Source organism: Leopardus geoffroyi, chromosome E2, assembly GCF_018350155.1.
Source record: "Leopardus geoffroyi isolate Oge1 chromosome E2, O.geoffroyi_Oge1_pat1.0, whole genome shotgun sequence".
In the NCBI taxonomy this organism is placed as follows: Eukaryota; Metazoa; Chordata; class Mammalia; order Carnivora; family Felidae; genus Leopardus; species Leopardus geoffroyi.
The window spans coordinates 50,024,516-50,046,636 of NC_059335.1; the positions used below are offsets into that span (position 1 = coordinate 50,024,516).

The 22,121-nt window shown below is 46.1% G+C and overlaps 1 protein-coding gene across 14 annotated transcripts in view; it reads right to left on the reverse strand.

Moving 5' to 3' along the window:
- The window catches only part of ADAT1 (adenosine deaminase tRNA specific 1), a 38,810-nt gene that overhangs the window by 10,689 nt on the left and 6,000 nt on the right, over positions 1 to 22,121 (reverse strand). For 7 of the 14 annotated variants that reach the window (XM_045443581.1, XM_045443585.1, XM_045443583.1 and 4 more), the window contains 5 exons: positions 19,049 to 19,652; positions 15,669 to 15,814; positions 13,819 to 13,918; positions 7,965 to 8,051; positions 4,439 to 5,374 (listed from right to left, as the gene is read on the reverse strand). In XM_045443581.1, the coding sequence (XP_045299537.1) occupies positions 5,242 to 5,374; positions 7,965 to 8,051; positions 13,819 to 13,918; positions 15,669 to 15,814; positions 19,049 to 19,652 (1,070 nt within the window). In that variant the 3' untranslated portion in view covers positions 4,439 to 5,241. Of the gene's footprint in view, positions 1 to 4,438; positions 5,375 to 7,953; positions 8,052 to 8,556; positions 8,712 to 13,818; positions 13,919 to 15,668; positions 15,815 to 19,048; positions 19,653 to 22,121 lie in introns of those variants that run through there. The other 7 variants (XM_045443586.1, XM_045443587.1, XM_045443590.1 and 4 more) reach the window with 5 other exon arrangements.

Consider the following 22,121-nt stretch of genomic DNA (forward strand, 5'->3'; position numbering starts at 1 on the left):
CTGGTTCCTACCCCTGCTGGCTCGTTAGTAGACGAGACAAAAAACCCACACCCAAATTCAGAACCCGAGTTACTAGGTGAAGACACAGAGTTATTTCCATCCCTCTCTAGTTACTAACATGCCTGAGGCCATTCGTATCTCAAAGCGCCAATGGGTTCAGTTTCCTGGAGAAAATTTCTCTTTGCGTTATTTACCACGTTAAGAATTTCTATGAGAAGTCCTACCTCACACTTGAAAAAACTAAGCATCCTAATTGCTGGGACCCCATTTGGTACAACCGGTGACAGGTTAGAAGTCAGAGATTAAATATTTTCCCCACACCCACATAGGAGTAATGGTAGAGTTGGTACTAGAACATGATTACTTGGTTAAGTGACTCTTGATTTCAGCTCTGGTCATGATCGCACGGTTGGTGAGTACGAGCCCCACGTCAGGCTCTGCGCGGACAGTGCAGAGCCTGCTTGAGATTCTCTCTCTCCCTTTTACTCTGCCCCTGCCCCTCCCCGTCTCGTGTGCGAGTGCACGCTCTCTCAAAATAAACTTCTAAAAAAAGATGATGAAAAAAAAAACATAATTACTTAAATATCCAGATCAAAGTTTATTCTACCATAGCAAATAACAGGACTAGGTTTTTGGTTTGGGTTTTTTTTTTTTACATTTTTAAGTTGACGTATAATTACACACAATAAAATGCGCAGAGGGTTTAAGTGGAGAGTTTAATACATCCTGACAAATATTGACACCCATGTAATCAACACTTCAATCCAAACAGATTATTCCCCAAATCCCAGAAAGGCCCCTTAGGCCTTTTTTCCCTCAACTCCCATCCCCCATCTTCCCCCACCAGGCAACAACCACTCTTTGATTTCTATCCCCCTTGATTACTTTTAGTGTGTCAGACACACATTTTAGTGTGTCTGCACATTTGGACCACAGGTGCTACTTGAGATTTGTTTTGGATCCACGCCTTCCAGGAAGTCAGTCTTAACCCCAGTACAGACACATTTAGGTTTGAAGGGATTCACGTTTTCGAGATGTGAAGGCCAACTACGATTCCTCAGTATGCGGTCCGAAAAGAACTTTTGGAAAATAAAGTTTTCTTCACACTCTCTGCTTTCCTGGCTCTTTCTGTATCCCGCTTCTCCTTCAGGACAGCTGTCTTTGGGAAGACCTGCTTGAGCCCTTGAAAGGGAGCACACAGGCACATCTTCCTGCTTAGAAGGCACTTCCTGGTTTTGGGGACCTTCCTGCCTCACTGGGCCTCCTCTCACCAGCTCATCTGGCTTCCCCACGGGCATCACAAGAGGACGGTGGTAGTTGAAAACGTTAGCGTTGTCCTAAACCACTTAACTAGCTAGCAAGGGAACCGGGTTTTAGAAACTGGAAAACTCTGGCTAAGGCTTGCTCAGAACACTGTCTTAAAGCCAACAAGTATTGCCAAGGTCCAGGTGGAGGCGGCTTTCCACCAGCCACAGACACGGCCAGATCAGACGGGCCTGCTTCTCTTCCAGGCCGAGCTGGCAGCCAGCGTGGGTCATTTTCTCCGTAGCGGCTTCGTTTCCCCAGACAGTGAGCTAATGCTTGGCATTAGCAAACTCCATAAAACAAGGCATTTCACCCCGTGCTTTAAGGCAGAAATGACTACATGGAATATACACACACACTTATTTAAATCAAGCCACATTTTTAAAAGTCTGAAGAAAAATAGTTAAAAATTATGCAAACATAGACACATTAGAATCCACTTGTGAACAAGAACAAAGGAATGATGCTGGAGTGTAAACTTCCCTCAAGAGCCAAATTTCTCAGAAGATGTTTTGTTAGACTACCCTCTGGAATTACAAGCGCAGCTGCCTAAAATCTGTTGGGGGAGTCCCTCTTCCTGTACAATGCCACTTCTGAGGACTTTCTGCTGTTTCGATAGTTTAAAATACAGAAACGGTTTTCTGTTTTTTACAAATGTTTATTTTTGAGAGAGAGAGAGAGAGCGAGCGAGCAGGGGAGGGGCAGGGAGAGGGGGACAGAGGATCTGAATTGGGCTCCGTGCTGACCATGAGATCGCGACCTGAGCCGAAGTCAGACGCTTAACCCACCGAGCCACCCAGGTGCCCCTTACATAGTTTTTTAAAAAGCCACCTCCCCACCCCTGTCCCCTGCCGCCAAAAAAAAAAAAAAAAAAAAAAGAAAGAAAGAAAGAAAAGAAAAGTGAAACAAAGTTAACTGTGTACAGATTTGGAGCAGTAACCACAAAAGGAGGTGTTTCATGAAACCTGAAAACAATCTCTAGATCAGGGTTTCTCAGCGTCAGCACTACTGATACTGTGGGCCAAATACTCCTTTGTTACGGGGTTTGTCCTGTGCACTGCAGCATGTTAGCAGCACCCAAGGCTGGCAACGCTTGGCCCATACTGTCACACATCATTTCTGGGGGAATTCAGTGCTGTGTGTGCAACTCCACGGGAGGCGGTTTTTAAATGCAGGAGGAGAGGACATGCCAGGCCACAAGGAGTCACACGGAGAAGCACCAGGGTGGGTCAGGAGGCAGAAGGAGCGAGGACATGCGTGCAACAGCCGTTATTGTAAAGGGGAGGAAGGGCCGGGGCAGGGTAAGCGGACTTGGGACTGGCTAGTTGGACTCGTTTCAGTGGTCTCTGAGGCACAAGGGCTGTCCCTGGTTTTCTGGTACCTGGACCTGGGGCGATCAGGGCAGGTGAAGTGTGGCCCAGAGTGGGAGAGCCCCATAAAGCACGTGGCTGGGTATGAACTCTGGAGGGCTTACTTTCTTTTCTTTTCTTTTTTTAATGTTTATTTATATTTGAGACACAGAGAGAGGCAGTGTGCAAGCAGGGGAGGGGCAGAGAGAAAGATGGAGACAGAATCCGAAGCAGGCTCCAGGCTCTGAGCTGTCAGCACAGAGCCTGACGTGGGGCTTGAACAGACAAGTCGTGAGATCATGACCTGAGCTGAAGCTGAAGCCAAACGCTTAACCAACTGTGCCACCTAGGTGCCCCTGGAGGGCTCAGTTTCAATCTTTTGCTATCTCTGGGAGTTGGCTAGCCTCCGTGGGCAGTCTCTCCAGGGTGAGCAAGGCACTGGACGTCAAAGCATCAGAAGCACATGGTTGATACAGGGAGGATAGAGTCTTGCACCTGGACTGTGCCCGTGTGCCTTTTCTCTCTGCCGGCGTTAATCTGTGTCCTTTCAGGGGCACCTGGGTGGCTCAGGTCATGATCTTGCAGTTTGTGAGTTTGAGCCCACAGTTTGAGGCTGTCGGAGCAGAGCCTGTTCCGGATTCTCTGTCTCCCTCTCTCTCTGCCCCTCCCCCGCTTGCGTGCGCCACGTGCTCTGCTCTCTCTCAAAAACGTTCAGGGCACTTGGGTGGCTCAGTCCATTAAGAATCTGACTTCAGCTAAGGTCATGATCTTGTGGTTCATGAGTTCAAGCCCCAAACGGGCTTGGTGCTGTCAGCCTGTCAACACGGAGCCTCCTTCAGATCCTCTGTCCCCTTCTGTCTGCCCCTCCCCCACTTGCCCTCTCCCCCCAAAAAATATTTTAAAAAAAAGATTAAAAAAATCTGTATCTTTTCGCTGAAATAAATAATAATTACAATAGCTTTGCTGCATTCCATGAGTGTCCAGTGAACCATCAAACCTGAGGGTGGTCTCGGGGATCCCTTGCACCGCTGCTAAAACCATGAGGTGAAAGGGTGACTGGGAACTTCCTACCAGGATAGATAAGCTGAGCCCACTGAGCCCACTGCGAACTCGCTGAAAGTAGGACAACCAGATGTCCTGTTCCTCTTGATATGGTGCAACAGAAGTACGCAGAATCACCTAAGAAGCCCTAGGACTGGGGTGAGGGTGGGGCTGACTGAAAATGGGGAGTGCCTGGCTAATGGGAACATACTGGGTCGATGAGGGTCCCCCACCTCTAACAGAGAACAAAAATGTTCTACAATTATGGGGATGGTTGTACAACTCTGTGGATATACTAAAAGCCACTAAATTGTATACTTTCAATGGGTAAATTTTATGGAATGTAAATTATACCCCAATAAAGCTGTTACTAAAAAACATTTAAAGCCATACAAGAATGACAGGGCGCCTGGCTGGCTCAGTCGGTGGAGTGTGTGACTCTTGATCTTGGGGTCATGAGTTGAAGCCCCATACTGGGTGTAGAGACTACTTACGAATAAAATCTTAAAAGAAAAAAAAGCTATACCAAGATACTAAAGGACTTTGAGAAGAGCTTTGGATAATCCTGACACGGAGAACTTCCCTTTCCATCAATAATTTAAGGAGCAGAGAGGTTGAGAGTTAAATATTAGATAGTGGTTAAAAGAGGATGGGTAGCTAGGTCTGCTGCTGATTTGCTATACGGACTTTTGGCCTTTTAGACAGAACTTTTTCATTTGAAAGCCACAGACAACCTACTCAGATAGGCTTAACCCAAACAGCCGTATGAATTTATCTCACATACTTGAAGTCCAGGCTGGGCACTGGCTTCAGGCATCCAAACAAGGTCACGGGAGCCGATGCTTTTGGCTGTTTCCTGTTTTCTTGCCTTCATTCTCAAGCTGGCTGCCTCTGTGTGGAGGCAAAGGCAGCCACAGACAGTCCCACGAGTCTGTGGTCCTTGGAGCTTCTGATCCGAGAGAAGACAGCATCTTTCCTGCTCGCCCTGGCAGTAGATCCAGGATTGTATGGCGCTGCCTCACAATCCGAGAGCTGGGGAGTGAGGTTTGCTTCAGCCAAGTGCCAAGGATAGAGCAGGAAAGGATGACCCTCCGAGGGAAGAAACGGCACATGTCCACTATGCCAAGGGAAGCTCTAAAACTTGCAGAGGTCCGGACACCATCTCAGCCCAAGAAATACTTGCCAGATCAATGTGGGAACACACAGAGCGGAGCTGCTGCAGAGTACCTTTCAAGCGTCACATTCCAAGTTCTTACTCCATGTTTTAGAGAAGCAATAACACACGTTAGGACAGATGCCAAAGGCATCAGGGAGGTGATGTTTTAGCAGAGAGAGATACGTCAGTCAAGTATGGATAGTTCCATGTTTCAGGACTCTGTCCATATTACCCAGAAGAGATATGTCACTCTGGTAGATGGCAGACTTTTTTTTTCCTGACTCAGCCACAAGAAAAGCTAAGACTTGTCCAGCACAAAGGAAGAAGCTGTCCAGTGTGAGCAGCTGAAAAACACTCTGCTACTAATAAGCTCTTTGCAGTTTGCCTTTCTTATTTAAACTGGTGATAATCCGGTGGGTTTCTGATCCAGGATCCAAAGGCCTGCTTTCGGAGCGCACTCCAGGCTTCCTGGTAAGTAGACGCAGCCTCCTTGTACTCGTGGTACGTCTCTAGCTTCTGCGCCCTAATGCACACACACCGCCAAGCACACAGGTTCTCACTGATCAGCTCAACGTGGTGGCCAACTGAGCAATCAGCTGGACAGATGTCTAAGCAGAGACTAGGAACAGATCTAGGAATGGGAGGATTTTGGTACGCTTTCCACCAGCTACTCTCTCTCCAATGTAGGAAATTCACTAGAAAGCAACACGGATTGAAACAGGGGAGAAAAGGGGGCACCTGGGTGGCTTAGTCAGTTAAGCGTCCGACTCTTTTGCCTCAGGTCCTGATTCCATGGTTTGTGAGATCGAGCCCCATGTTGGGCTCTATACGCTGACCGCACTGACCACGTGAACGCTACTTGGGATTCTCTCTCTCTGCCCTCCCTTCCCCGCCACGCTTGCGTGTGAACTCTCTTAAAATAAATAAATAATCATTAAAAAAAAACCCAGGTGAGAATAAACAATGCTAGTCTTGTCTGGTCCTCCTGGTATCAGATAACACAAGAATAACTATCTACTTTTTGGTTTAAAGAGTTCTGGGAAATGGCTTACTGCACACTCCCGTTCCCTGTAAGACCCAGATAGGACTCATGGACGCCCCACCTTGGCTTACCTATGACGGATCCTCAAACTCCCATTCTCTGTCTCATAATGACTAGCTGAACTGTTTCCATCCACATACCAATCTTGACAAAATTCTTGCTTCCTTGACCAACATTAGTTATGCTTCTGTCCTTCTCCCAACCCTGAACTATGACCCACCCTCAGCCTGAGCCAGCATTACAATATGCAGGGACCTATTCTTAACGGCTCCTCCTGACAATTGACTGATCTCAAGAAAAGATGTTTCCTGTCTATTCGCCCCATCACACCAACTGCGCATTCCATGCCCCCTGCCCTGTTCTTTCCGGCCTTGTTCACTGCTCCCCACAAAGGGCTACTCCTTCCCGCCTGCCCTGGAGGCTTACAGACCTTAGGACTGGAGTGTCTTTGCTATGGCATCAGTCCTGCTGCTGCTGTTAACAGCCCCTCTCTTACTGCAATGATCCTTTTGAGTAAAGTCTCTCCTGACCTCAGTCCAGATTTGTTTTCACCGACACATAAAATGTATGGAAACCTCCTGGTCAGTTTGATTCATTTTTCCAGACAAAAAAAACAAGCAGAGTGACTCCTGACCAAACTGACTGGAGGGCATCACTACCAACAGCAGTACGCATGACGGTGATAACAAGTGGTCGGCCTCTTCAAATAGACTTTTCTAGCAACACCTTGGCTTCCCCTCTGCTGTACAATAAAGAATTTGGCCGGTCTTGTTGCCGGTTCCTGGGAGGGAATCTTCAAACCCCCAGGATTTCCCAAGGGGTAGAAATGTCTTTGTTGGGGCACCTGGGTGGCTCAGTTGGTTGAGCGACCGACTTCGGCTAAGGTCATGATCCCACGGTTTGTGAGTTTGAGCCCCGTGTCGGGGTCTGTGCTGACAGCTCAGAGCCTGGAGCCTGCTTCGGATTCTGTGTCTCCCTCTCTCTCTGCCCCTCCCCCACTCATGCTCTGTCTCTCTCTGTCTCAGAAATAAACATTAAAAAAAAAAAAAGAAATGTCTTTGTTATTCATGGTGGACCCCTCTGATCACACCTGAGTTTATACTTAACGAGGTGACTCCTGGTGGGCCCTAGAGAGATCTGGATGGGGCTGGCCCTGCCAGAGAGACTAACCACAGAGTGGAGTTGGTCTGACCTCCTGATGGGAGGGGAAGATGGAGAATGAGTTCAGTCACATCATGTGGCCAATGAGTCATTCAGGTGTATGTAACACAAGCACAGGGAAGACACTGGACGCTGAAACTTGGGTCCCCTTCTGGTTGGTGACACACAGTGATGTGCTGGAAGGGTGACACATCCTGAGGACACAGACGAATTGTGTTTGGTACCCTCTCAGACTGTGCCCTGTGTGTCCCTTCTTTTAGCTGGTCCTGATCTATATTCTTCAGAATAAAAAGTAATTGTAGGTATAGTGCACTCCTGAATTTGAGTTGTTCCAGTGAATTAGTGAACTTAAGGGGGTAGCAGGAGCCCCTGAGTTTGCAGTCAGTGGTCCCAAGCGTGAGGGGCTTGGGGGCCCTGGAGCTTGCATCTGGCATATGAAGTGAGGGCACTGACCTTGAGTAGCTAAGTGTCTGGACTACCCACCCACCGGCCCCTGGAACAGTTTTATAGTTCTCTACATTCCTGTTTGGGAGCAATTTCAATTGTAAAGCTGCAGCAGAGGAAGAGAAGAGTGATGTTCCTAATAGACTCTATTGCCCTCTAAGCAATAGGGCCAGCCCCATATGTCTGCCCTGTCTTCCACCTGGAGGGGGGCGAAGGGGGGGCCTGGAACAGACCAAGCCCCAATTCCCCCCCAGTCTTCTGTAACCCTGCACCACTAAACCACCCCTCCTGTACACCTCAGATCTGCACCTGCAATCGGGACAGAGGCACATGCGGGTGATAACTAAGTGCCCACTGGCCCATTGAGCCACCACTCCTGCCAAAGCTTCCTGCCATTTGTAAACCAGAATTAAACCACAAGTCGTCCTAAATATGAAAAAAAAAAAAAATGGGTCAACAGAGTCACCTGAGGGAGTCTGGCCACTTGTCCTCTGAAATACTGCTTAGCAGTTTCTGAAATGATCTAAAGAGTTCCACTTTGCTGATTTGGGATCTGTTTGGAAAGACAAGACAAAGAAGATTTTTAATGAGTGTTTGATATACACCAGGCCCCTGTCAGGGACACCAGGCTTCCCCTGGTATCTTTCTTAAATTTGAACGTGCAGGAACGCCCCCCCCCCCACCCCCCACCGCCCCCGGCCTCCACCTGTTCTTCACATGAAGAAAATGTAGACCTGATTGGGGTGAGGTTAAAAAAGTGAATCTCCTCTTAAGAAATGTCATCAGCCGTGAAATCATGAAGGTGACAGTCTCAAATGGGGTGACAACAGAGGTGGGATTACTAAATTCCCCCCAGGACCCCTGCCAACCATGCTGGGTTACTTCTTCCAAAGGGCACCGGCCCTGCGGGTGATACCGCTCACGACAGTGAAGCTGGGTTTCAGGCTTGAGTGGTGCTCCCCACGTGAACCTCGGTTACAAAGTCCACTCGGACAAGCACCGGAGGCAGAGCCTCCAGACTCCCCCGCGGGCACTGTGGGCCTTCCTTTGCTTCTAACCTGAAGCTTCGTGCAGGCCACAGCTCGGGACAGTGAAGGAAGTGAGTGCGGATACCTCACCAGCCCAACTGGGCTCTCCTGGCTCTGCCCATCCAGGCTGCCGGGATCTGGACCGTGTGCGCCTCCTTCTTTCCTCGCTATACGCAGTTCACGAGCTGATGCAGAGGAGGCAGATGTGTGTGCCGAGAAGCTGCTGTCTCATCTTTACACACCATACCCTTCCCCGTCCTCACAGACTGTCCATGTGAGCTGTCCATCAGCTCGGACCCTGTGGCCATAGTAGGTATACGTGAAGTAGGGACGTGTACATTCTGCCAGAGAGTTCCCTCACCTGGCGGGCACGGAGGCTACACTGCAGCAATCATCGCTTAGCGGGGGTCCTGAGCCCTCACACTCTCCCTGGGCTTGAACTGGGCCCGAGTGGCTGCCGGCGCTTAGGAATGTAAGGTTCCTTTAATGGTAAAAAGAAAACCCAAAGCCAAGAAACTAATGAAACTTATCTCATTAACAGATTAAAAGAGAAATGTAATGTCATTATGAGGAAAAAATGTGCAGAGAAGCACTTGTGAGAATTCAACAGCCACAGAATGATTTAAAATCTTTTAGCAAACGAGGACTAGGAAAGACAGCATTTACATTCATAAAGGGTATCATTAAAAACCTATAGCAAATTCATGTCCTTAAAATCAAGAATAAGACAAGGGCATCGAGGTGCCTGAGTGGCTCAGTCGGTTAAGCGGCCGACTCCGGCTCAGGTCATCATCTCACGGTCTGTGAGTTCGAGCTCCGCATCGGGCTCTGTGCTAACAGCTCAGAGCCTGGAGCCTGCTTCGGATTCTGTGTCTTCCTCTCTCTCTGTCCCTACCCCATTCGCGTTCTGTCTCTCTCTGCCTTTCAAAAATGAATAAATGGTAAAAAAAAAAAAAAAAAAAAAGACAAGGGCATTGCTTTCACAGCTTCTTGAGACCAGCTCTGAAAATGTTTCCAGCATTCTTCCCTCTGGAGGAACAAACAGCATTTCTCTTATGAATGTTTCTGGCCTAAGTGAATGGCCTTGTGAGTGATGTTAAGGTATTATATCTATACAGACGGGGGATGCTGGGAACCACTCCTCTGCTGAACAAGAACTCCCTCCAGAGAAGAAAGGCCTTTCTCAAGACCTAATTAACAGCAGAACAGAGTGGCCATACTCGTAATTCCTCTGTCAATGAGACCTACTCAGTAATAACCACTCATGTCATTTGTGGAACATAACAATCCTCCTGGCTGCTAGCTACTTCTCTCCAAGGAGCCCTCGTTCCTTTCAGCAGCAACAATTATGTTCTTAGATATTAGGCTCTCCCTGGTAAGTTGGTTGACATTGCTGGTTGGGGCATCAGAGAGCTAGGAAAATTATATATACATAAACAATTTCTTAAAGATGACACAGGTTTACATAGGTGTTCTTAATCTAGCCCTATCTTTTAACATATTTAGGCACACTTAGGGTTATTGTTGTTGTTTTTAATCCCTCATGCTTTTCTTTTATAATCCAATGAGCCATGTAAATGATCTCTCCAGGATGCTCTGGGGTGGAATGAGGATTTGCCACTTTAGGGAAAAGAGCAAAATGAAGCTTCTTGAAAATGAGGGTCTTTTACCTGGTGTCTGTTATCATCGCGTTGTTTGGAAAAGAACACAAAGACTTAAGTATTTTCTTCTTGTGTTGTGTTAGCATATTAAATGTCTCTAACATCTGTCTGCTTTCATATGCCCCGCGGTGGTAAAGAAGGTGGTCCTAGGATGCCAGGGCTTGGGAATGAGCAGTGAGAGAACCTGCTCTCTCCCCAGCAGCTGTAACTCTTTAGAATAAAAGAAACGCTGACTCTTCTGCACATAACATGAAGCTTCACTGGGCAACTGAAGGGGAAACCAACCTTAACAAGGTGTTTGCTGCGAGCCTGCACCACATTCGCTTTCACTTCTCACCACGTTCCTGGGTGACACATACTCTTAGTTACCCTTGCTTTGCTGTTGGGGAAACGGAGGCTCAGAGAAGTAAAGTAATTTGCCCAAGGCGTCACACACTGGAGAGAAAGGGAACTAGGAATTAAACATCAGTCTCTTGGACTGCAAAGCTCCTGCTCTTTCCCCCATACACTTCTTCCCTGCAAGGAGTCTGCCTCCTAAATGGAGAGACACCTACAACGCGTCAGGGACCTCAGATCATCTACTCCAACATCCTCATCTTACAGATATGGACACACGGAAGCCCGGAATGCAACTGGACTCGTTCAAAGTCATGTGGGTAACTGGAGCCAGAGCGAGCTTGGGAACATGAGGTACTCCTCATCAACAGAAAGCACTAACATATCGGGATAAGCCAGAGAATATAGCACTACAGGAGTTTGAAGAGAGGTTCCAGGAGGCAGCGAACCTGGACCTTCTGGACCTACAGCAACCAGAAGGCAGTGGTGGTTGAGCTGAACTTTCAAGGTAAAAGAGGGTGTGGACTCCTAGTGAAGAAGAAGAGCATTTAGACCTGAGCGAAGCACAAACAGGAGACACCGTCAGGTGGGTGGGGCCAGGGGGAGCTGCTGCGGGCCTGTCGCTGCCTTAGAGCAGAGCTGGAACTCTGCAGGAAACATGGTCCCTGTGAAGGCAGCACCTGCTCTGCTCACACACCCTGGTCTGTGGCTGAGAGCTGGCCCCTTGGGAGATGCAAACAGTGGCCTGAAGTTAGGAGGTCCTCGGGGGAAAAACTGGTCCCAAAACCTCCACCCCTAACAAGTTTGTTAATATCACTCAATTCAACAGCCTGGGCTAACAGGAAAGGGTCTGGGTCTGCAGACTGGGCCATCTGGACCCTGCTGAGTGGCTGCAGAGAACAAAACCTTCTTTTTTAAGGTCTAAAACTATATAAGTTATTTTTGTCTGTGTTGAGGCTGGCAAATAAGCATATTAAAAAGAAGAAACAAATCCACCTGTGAACTTTAATTATAATTTTTTTTTTTTAAGGACATAGTAAAGAAATGGAAAAGCAACTCAAGAGTGAAAAGAACTACAGTTGACCCTTGAATAACATGGGTTTGAACTGTGCGAGGTCCAGTGACACAAGGATTTTTTTCAATAAATACAGTATTATACATGTCTTTTCCTTATGACTTTTGTAATAACATTTTTCTGGTTTGCTTTATGGTAAGAATACAGTATGTAATACATACAACATATGAAATACATGCTAATCAAGTGTTCATGTTATCAGTAAGGCTTCTAATCAACAGGAAGCTATTGGCGGTTAAGGTTTTCACCAATCAAAAGGTATAAATGGATTTTCTTTTTTTTTTTTTTTAATTTTTTTTTTCAACGTTTATTCATTTTTGGGACAGAGAGAGACAGAGCATGAACGGGGGAGGGGCAGAGAGAGAGGGAGACACAGAATCGGAAACAGGCTCCAGGCTCTGAGCCATCAGCCCAGAGCCCGACGCGGGGCTCGAACTCACGGACGGCGAGATCGTGACCTGGCTGAAGTCGGACGCTTAACCAACTGCGCCACCCAGGCGCCCCTGGATTTTCAACTGTAAGGGGGGTCAGAACCCATAACCCCCCCAGGGTTATAGTTCAAGGGTTAACTATACCTGTAAAAGGTAGAAAGCCTACAACAGTCACTCAGTGGCAGCTCAGTCCATCTGAGATGTAAATGCCTTTGGTGGAGAGGCCATTTCCCTATAGCCTGTCCCACCCACAGGCTACTGAAGACTACCAGTGGCTCACTGGGAGGGAAAAGTAGAGTAGGATCTGCTGAGCATTTAGAAGAAGAAAAACCAGTACGGCAGATGCATGACCCTTGAAACACACAGGGAGTCTCATGTCTAGCAGACTACATGTTGTACATTTCAGTCGAAGCCAATATGAAGACAAAAAGTCCTGCTTTCATGGTTGCCTTTCTGCCAGGCCAATCACTCCGGAGCTTCATAAATGATTCTTGGCCTTCAAGCTTGACCTATGAAACCAGAATCCCTAGTGGTAAAGCCCAAGAAAGTGTTCTTTTCAACATTTTCCAGGGGAAAGAACAGTCTTTCCAAAAAAAAAAAAAAAAAAAAAAATGGTGGCAGGACAACTGGATACCCCCATGCAAAAGAATGAGGTTGGACCCCTACCTCACACCTTATAGAAAAATTAACTCGAAAGGGATCAAAGTCCTCAACCTAAGAGCTGAAACTATAAAACTATGAGAAGAAAACAAAGCAAATCTTTGTGATATTGAATCAGGCAATGGTTTCTTACCTGTGATTCTAAAAGCACAAACCACCCACGAAAAAACAGATTGAACAGACTTTATCAAAATTTAAAACTTCCACGTTTTAAAGGAAACCTTCAAAAAGTGAAAAGACAACCCGCAGAATTGACAAAAAATACGTTCAAATACATCTGTGATAAAGGACTAGTACCCGGAATATATCAAGAAACCTTAAAACTCAACAATAAAAGATAAATAAAACCAAGTTAAAAAATGGGCAAAGGATCAGAATAGGTATTTTTCCAAAGAAGATATACAAAGAGCTAATAAGTATATGATAAGATGCTCAACATCAAAAGAAGCTCAAACAATTATTAGGGAAATGCACAGCAAAACTACAATCATATAGCACTTCACACCCACAATGACTACAATAAAAAGAGACAATAATGAGTGTTGTAAAGGATGTAGGATAATTGAAACCCATACATTGCTGGTAGGAGTTTAAAATAGTGCAGCTACTATGGAAAACAGTTTGGCAGTTCCTCAAAAAAAGCAAAAACAAAAAAACCTCCCGAGGTTATCATATGACCCAGCAATTCCATTCCAAGGTATACCCAAGAGAATTGAAAACATATGTCCACCTAAAAGATTCTATAAATGTTCACAGCAGCATTATTCCCACAGCCCCAAAGTGAAATAACCCAAATATCCATTAACAGAAGAGTGGAGAAACAAAAAGTGGTTAGATCCAGACAATGGAATGTAGGAATGAAGGACTGATACATGTTACAACATGGATGAGCCTTGAAAACTTAGGCTAAGTAAGTTAAGTCACATACTGTATGATTTCATGTAGTGGGAAGTCCAGAACAGACAAATCCACAGACATAAAGGAGATTCACGGGGCTGGAGAAGGGCATGGGGAATGACAGCCAGGGGGTGCGGGGTTTCTTTTTGGGGAGATGAAAACGTTCTGGAACTAGATAGTGGTAACACAGGACTGCACAGCCACCATCTCCTTCCGCCCCAATATGCTGTACCTGGCCTGAAGGCACCTGATTGCCTTCCGTGTTGTTCCCTGTGGAAAGCCATTGGCAGTGACATCCAGCGGCTGCTCAGGAACCGCACTCCAGCTGATGGCTATGAAAAGACAAGATTCTGCAATTAAGACCATTCAGTTTCCTGTGAACATCAGAAGTGTTTTAACAAAAATATTTCCCTGCGTCTGCAGACTCAGGAGAGTTGGACATGGCATCAGAGTCAATGGTTGCCACTCTGATGGATGGCCTCCAGAATATGGTAATATAAAGTGGTTTGTGATTCATCACCAGCATCATCATCATCATCATCATCATCAAATCTAATAACCATTAAGCATTTATCATATGCTGGACACAAGGTAATTGAATGAAATAGAATTTCTCATTTAATCCTCATAACAGCCCTAATAAAGAATGATAGACTTTTCTTCCACTCCTTAATCCCCATCACCTATTTTCCCCATCCTCCCTCATTCTACCCTCTGGTAACCATCAGTTTGTTCTCTATAGTTAAGAGTCATTCCTTGGTTTGTCTCCATTTTTTTCCCCTGTGTAATTTGTTTCTTACTTCCACATGAGTGAGATCATATGGTATTTGTCTTTCTCTGACTTATTTCACTTAGCATAATACTCTCTAGCTCCATCCATGCTGTTGCAAATGGCAAGATTTCATTTTCTTTTATGACTAATATTCATTGTGTCTATACACCACCTCTTCTTTATCCATTCATCTGCCAGTGGACACCTGGGCTGTTTCCATAATTTGGCTACTGTAAACACAGGAGTGCATGTATCCCTTTGAATTAGTGCTTTTGTACTTTTTGGGTAAATACCCAGTAGTATGATTACTGGATCATAGGGTAGTTTTATTTTTAATTTTTTTAATCTTTTTTTTAAATGTTTATCTATTTTTGAGAGAGAGAGAGAGAGGGGCAGAGAGAGAGAGGATCCAAAGTGGGTTCTGCACTGACAGCAGAGAGCCTGATGTGGGGCTTGATTTCACCAACTATGAGATCACGACCAGAGCTGAAGTCGCATGCTTAACTGAATGAGCCACCCAGGTGCCCCTATTTTTAATTTTTTGAGGAACCTCCACACTGTGTTTCACAATGGCTGCACCAGTTTGCATTCCTACTAACAACAGTGCAAGGAGGTTTCTTTTTCTCCACATCCTTGCCAACACCTGTTTCTTGTGTTGTTGATTTTAGCCATTCTGACAGGCCTGAGGTGATAGCTCACTGTAGTTTTGATTAGCATTTCCCTAATGATTAATGATGTTGAGCATCTTTGCACATGTCTGTTGGCCGTCTGGATGCCCTCTTTGGAGAAATGTCTATTCATGTCTTCTGCCCATTTTTTAAAATTAGATTCTTTACGAAATGATATTCTTACCTAAAAATGAAGAACTTGAGGCTAAGACAGGATAAGTAAGTTGCCCAGAGTCACGGAGAGCATGAACCTGACCTAGGGTGGGTGTTTCCCACGCCCACGCTACTTTTTTAAAAAATTTTTTCAATGTTTATTCATTTTTGAGAGAGACAATACGAGCGAGCATACAAGCTACGAGCAGAGGAAGGGCAGAGAGAGAGGGAGACACAGAATCCGAAGCAGGCTCCAGGCTGTCAGCACAGAGCCCAACACAGAGCTCGAACCCACAAACCGTGAGATCATGACCTGAGCCGAAGTCGGTCGCTCAACCAACTGAGCCACCCAGGCACCCCCCAAGCCCACACTATTGACCACTGAGGTAATAAACTGCCTTCCCAGGCTGGGTGGACGCAGTGCCTCCCAGGCCACCCCACGGTCTGGGGAAAAGTCACTCCAGGGCAAGGGGAACCAGGATACCTTACCTGCGCCACAAGGAACAAGTCGGCCTGGGCTGTCAGCCCTTTTTGCCTGCACTGCGCCGCGGCTCTGTTCAAACAGTAAACCGGACTGCTGTATTGTCACTTCTTGAACTCCAAAGCCTTTGGGTAAAGCTGAGACGTTCTGACACCTAATGTGAGGGAAAATGCATTTGGTTTAGGCCCTCTGTTCGAGGAAGAGAATATGGAGGACTGTGGACCACTTCACCTCTGAGTCTCGGCGAGAGGGCATAACAGAACAGAATCTAGATCATATGAACCTCATGGCTGAAGGGAGATCCCTTCCCACCACTCTGAAGTGAAAACGATGAACTGAGTCACCACCCCTCAGTGACTTTAGTGACTCCAAACTCCACTCCTGGTACCGGCTTTGAAAGATGTGAGAACCTTAAACAGAAATATTAACTTGTGGCATCTGTTTCCTAGGGAATCTTTCACACACACCAGAAACCCAAACCATACTATAATATAAAAGTTTCATTTTTTCCTTTTGTATGTTTCACACAATCTACAGGCCAACGTGGTGCTGCTCTGGAACTGAGGAGACAGCAACTTTAAGGTCTCAGAACGGAGAAAGCACAGGAAACTCAGAAAATATCTTGCACACAGTGCCTAGAGTTGCCTTTTTAAAGTTTATATATTTGAGAGAGAGAGGGTGCACATGCACGTGAGCATGAGTGGGGGGAGGGGCAGAGAGACAGAGGGAGGGAGAGAATCCCAAGCAGACTCCATGCTGTCAGTGCAGAGCCCGACGTGGGGCTTGAACTCATGAATTGTGAGATCATGACCTAAGCAGAAATCAAGAGTCCGATGCCTAACTGACTGGGCCACTGAGGCACCCCTGGGTTGCTTTATTTTTAAAAAACATCTTATTGGGGGGCACCTGGGTGGCTCAGTCAGTTGGGTGTCTTACTCTTGATTTCGGCTCAGGTCATGATCCCAGGGTCGTGGGACTGAGCCCTGCACTGGGCTCTGCGCTGAGCATGGAACCTGCTTCAGATTCTCTCCCTCTGCCCCTCTCCTGGCTCGCACATGCTCTCTGTAAAACAAAATAAAATAAAAAAAAACACCCAACATCTTATTGGGATATAATTTATATACCATAAAATTCATCCACTTAAAGTGTAAAATACATTTTGTTTTTGGATATTTACAGAATTGTGCCAACGTCACCACAGTCTAAGTTTACAGTTTCATCCCTTCAGTAAGAAACCCTGCACCTGTTAGCAGTCACTCCGCATACCCTTCTCCAGCCCTTGGCACCCACGAAACCCCTTCTAGATTTGCCCGTTTAGGACATTTCTCTGCATAAAATCATACACTATGTGGCTCCTCTCACTTGGCATAAAGTTTTCAAGGCTCATCCGTGTCGCAGCTTGTATCTGGCCTTCACTCCTTTTTGGGGCTAATATTCCACCATAACAGTCCACCCCCTTTTGTTTATCCAGCTGACGCACACTTGGGCTGTTTCAGGTTTTGGCTACTATGACCTACCTTGCTATGAACATTCGTGTACAAGTTCTTATGTGGATGTATGTTTTCATTTCTCCTGGGTACGTACCCAGGAGTGGAATTAGTGGGTCACACCCTGCAGCTGCTCCCTGGACTGAGCCTCGGGGGAGCAGCACATCTGACACGACAGGCTTCCCCTCCAGCCATGGCCTCATCCTGCCCTCAGTTACCACAGCCTTAATTGGGTCTGGCTGTCCTTCTTTAGGGAGACCACACTTCAGTGATGAAGCTTTGTCTTTTATCTTTTAAAAAATTAACACTGATGTTGATCGTTTTTAAAAATTATAACAATATATATATATAGGTACTGCAGGAAAATTAGAAGACAAGAGTAATTGCAAAGAAGAAAAAAACACCCATAGGGGCGCCTGGGTGGCGCAGTCGGTTAAGCGTCCGACTTCAGCCAGGTCACGATCTCCCGGTCCGGGAGTTCGAGCCCCGCGTCAGGCTCTGGGCTGATGGCTCAGAGCCTGGAGCCTGTTGCCGATTCTGTGTCTCCCTCTCTCTCTGCCCCTCCCCCGTTCATGCTCTGTCTCTCTCTGTCCCAAAAAAATAAATAAACGTTGAAAAAAATAAAAAAGAAAAAAGAAAAAAAAGAAAAAAGAAAATGACAAGAAGATTTCACGCACCTTAAAAAAAAAAAAAAAAAAACACCCATAATATCACAACTCAGAGGTAATCATTCTAATAATTTGGTATATATTCTTTGACAGTTTTTTTTCTATGTGCACATATACTTTAAGACCAGGGGCACCTGGGTAGCTCAGTTGGTTAAGCGCCCAACTCTTGATTTTGGCTCAGGTCATGATCTCACAGTTTGTGGGTCTGAGCCCTGAGTAGGGCTCTGTGCTGACAGTGTGGAGCCTACTTGGGATTCTCTTTCTCTCTCTGCCCCTCCCCTGCTCACACGTGCTCTCTCTTTTAAAATAAATATATAAAGACCAAAATGAACTTATTGTATCTTTTGACTTGCTCTTTGAACATCATGAACATTTCCAAGTCAAATTTTCATCAATATTAGTTTTTTTTTTTTTTTTAATTTTTTTTTTTTCAACGTTTATTTATTTTTGGGACAGAGAGAGACAGAGCATGAACGGGGGAGGGGCAGACAGAGAGGGAGACACAGAATCGGAAACAGGCTCCAGGCTCTGAGCCATCAGCCCAGAGCCGATGCGGGGCTCGAACTCACGGACCGCGAGATCGTGACCTGGCTGAAGTCGGACGCTTAACCGACTGCGCCACCCAGGCGCCCCTCATCAATATTAGTTTTAACAAAAATCTCTTGCTGGCTGTTTCCTTTTCTTTTTTAAAAATGACTACATGGGGTGCCTGGATGCCTTAGTTGGCTAAGTGTCCGACTCTTGATCTCAGCTCAGGTCTTGATCTCAGGGTTGACTTCAAGCCCACGCTGGGGCTCCGTGTTGCATGTGGATCCGGCTTAAAAAAAAAAAAAAATGACTACACACAAAGCTAAATGTTTGAGCACTTTCTTAATTATCTCCTTAGGACAAATTCCTAGCAATGGAACCACTGGAACAAAATGCATGGATTTCTTTTAAAGTTTTTATTTATTTATTTTGAAAGAGAAAACATGCATGTGTGAGTGGGGAAGGGCAGAGAGAGGGACAAAGAATCCCAAGAAGGCTCCATGCTGTCAGTGCAGAGCCCGACATGGGGTCCAATCCCAAGAACCGTGAGATCATGACCTAAGCTGAAATCAAGAGTGGGATGTTCAACTGACTGAGTCACCCAGGCGCCCCCATATGGATGTCCTTAAGGCTCTCTGGACATATTCTCAGACTGCTTCTGAGAAAGACTGTTCCACTTGAGCCCTCCCCTCCCTGCCCTCTCACCTCCCAGTCAGAGCTCTCCGCATGGCCTCCTGGCTGTACGGGCACCTCCCAATGACCACGGCTGACAGGTAGACAGGCTCTTCTAGAAGGTGCATCAGCAGTGCCCCCTGGCATCCGAGGACATTCCACCGTGCCAACTTGTCACTGCAGGACATGGAGCGGGTCCTGTCTCCCCGGCCTGGCTTCACCCGGAGCAGGCCCACCTGGTGATACGCTGCACCAGGCTTTCCCGAGTCTCCAGCTTCTCCAGGCACACATTTGGCTCCAGTTCTAAAAATGTCCACCACTTTGGCACCACTGGGGGCCCTTCCGGCGACAGTGGCCAGTTCCTGTGTGGGGACATTAGAGCTGCTGACAGTTGGTGGGACTGGACCACTTTCCTGATTGTCCAAACTCTGACAGTGAGTCATACCATCAGGAATCCCAGGTTCAAGCCTCATCTTTTTGGTCACAGGACTACCCAGGTCTTCATATTTCTTTTCATCTTCAGGAGTTTCTGGGTTACCACTGGCTTCTTCTGATGGCTTATTGGCCCAATGTCTACTGACGGGACAGCAGGGCTGATCTTCAAACTCAAGCATTGGAATGATGGAGGCATCCCCACCTGCAGGAGAAGGAACCCCTTAAAAACCAGTGGTTCTCAAAGTGAGGCCCCCAGACCAGCCACATCAACATCCCTTAGGAACTTGTGAGAGCTGTAGATTCTTGGGACCCACAGTGGACCTGCTGAATTGGAAACTCTGGAGGTGGTACCCAGCAATGTGTGTTTCAACAAGTTCTCCGGGTCATTTTGATGCAGGCTCAAGTTTAAGAACCACTGGCTTTTTCATTTTTATTTTTTTATTTTTTTAAAGAGAGAGAACAGGGGAGATGGGCAGAGGGAGACAGAGAGAGAACCTTAAGCAGGCTCCACACTCAGCCCAGAGCCCGATGAGGGGTTCGATCCCATCACCCTGGAATCATGACCTGAGCTGCAATCAAGAGTTGGAAGCTTAACCTAAGACTGAGCGACCCAGGAGCCCTACGAAGAACCACTGTCTTAAATGGAGTTTAATTCTATTTTCCAGTTGCCCTGAGATGTATTAGGAAGACTTGTCCAAACTTCCTGAGTAAGAATCTTCTGCGACTCTATCTTATCTAGACCGAGTGAGTTAGAAACGCTGGGGTGGGAGGATCTGGAAAACTGAATACTTTAAACAAAGATCTCAAGTAATTCTCATCCCAGGAAGTTCTGAAAACACTAGTTTAGATCACAATTTGTCAACTTCCATACTACTGACATTTGGGCCAGACAATTCTTTGCTGTGGGGGCTCTCCTTTCCATTACATGTTTGGCAGCTCCTTGGTCTCCACCTACTACTAGCTACCAATAGCACCTCCCAGCCTGACCATCAAAAATGACTCCAGATGTTGCTAACTGTCCCCTGAGGAGCAAAGCCGTCCTGAGTTAAGAACCTTGGTTCACAACGAGCACAGTTTCCCCAGCACATTTTGTGGGATGTTATCCCATGAGATGGAAAACCAAAGTGGGAGGTTGATTTCATGGTTAAACACGTTTGGCAAAAATGTTTAGTTTCCCCATCTCGGAGATCTTTGTGTATGTCCTCACAGTAAAGACTCTGCAGTGAATTATATAGCTGGCATTTCCCTGCAGTCAGTTAGAGATTTCTCACCTAACTCTATGCTTAAACAGAATCAAAGAAAACCAGAGGTTAGTAAAAAGCACAGCTTCCCCGTGAAAAAGGAGCTACTTTTTCAAACACTAACCTAATGTGTGTTGCTTTTTTAAAGCATGTAAATAATACATTTGTAGTCTTTATAACCTCAGAGTGGGAAAGGCAAAAGAGGTAGATGTGGGCGTGTTGCCAGAAAGGCTGGCTGGCAGGCTTCCAGAGGTCTCACAAGGTGACAGTGACTTTGGAGAATTGACTGGGGCCCACCTCCCACTCAGAAAGCTCCAGAGGCTGACTCATGCTAATCAAACTCACAAGTAAGGGCCGGAAGTAGCTAACCCAGGCACCAAATTATCAATTAGCAATGAGGAATAAATGCCAAGGGAGCCAGATAGTCAAATTCTCCAGGTAGTGTTCTTTCCTCCTGCAGACAAACCATGCATGGGTGGACATCACAATTTAAAAGATTACCCATGAGCCCAGGACAGTTAGAACAGTGGTTCTAGATTTTGATTTCACAGACCAGTAAAATTTCCAGTAGAATTTAAGATCAACAGATTACTTTGTATTCCATCAAGTAAGATCTTTAAAAATCCTAATTACTATGATTAAAAATAAAAGAAAAATCTTATAACCTTCACATGGAAAGGAATTAGCTTTTTGAAAAACTCATTATAGTCCTGATTTTTCCCATCTGGCTATGGACCAGCCTGTGGACCACGGATTTATGTGGTCTGGATAGCCATGACCTGCAGATGCTTCTCTCTCCACAATAAGGCTACGCCTGCCATTGGGATCAGCCAAGCCCTGGCTACTCAAAGTATGGTCCACAGGCCAACACCACTGGCATTGTGGGGACTTGGTTAAAAATGCAGAACCTCAGACTTTATCCCAGACCTAATGAACTTCAATCCACATTTTATTAAGACCTGCGGGTGGTTCATATGCATATTGTTGTTTGAGAAGCACTGAGTTAGGAAACATCCTTTGGTTCTTGGACATCCTTTGGTTCTTTGGCTTCTGCTGCTAATAACTAAGCATGGATGAGCCCTGCCTACCTCACTCTGCATGTCGTTTTTCTGGCCTTTGACTCAACCAATTATTTTCTGATAGACTCATTCTTTCTTAAGCTATATCACATTTTTTATTTGAATTATGACCAAATCTTGGCAGCTATGCTCTTTAGAATGAGTGCCTGTATCTGATCAAAATGCATGTGTTAGTTTTAAAGTTTAATACTCAGAGAACAATAGTCTGCTCTTATTTCAAAGGATTTAGGGTAAGGAAATTTTACTGCCATCCCTGAATTGCTATCTACAAAGGGTAGAAATTATTTTCAAGACAAAAAAAGAGTGGCCACCCCTAGGCTATGCCTGGTTTTCCTGCCTAATACAACCACA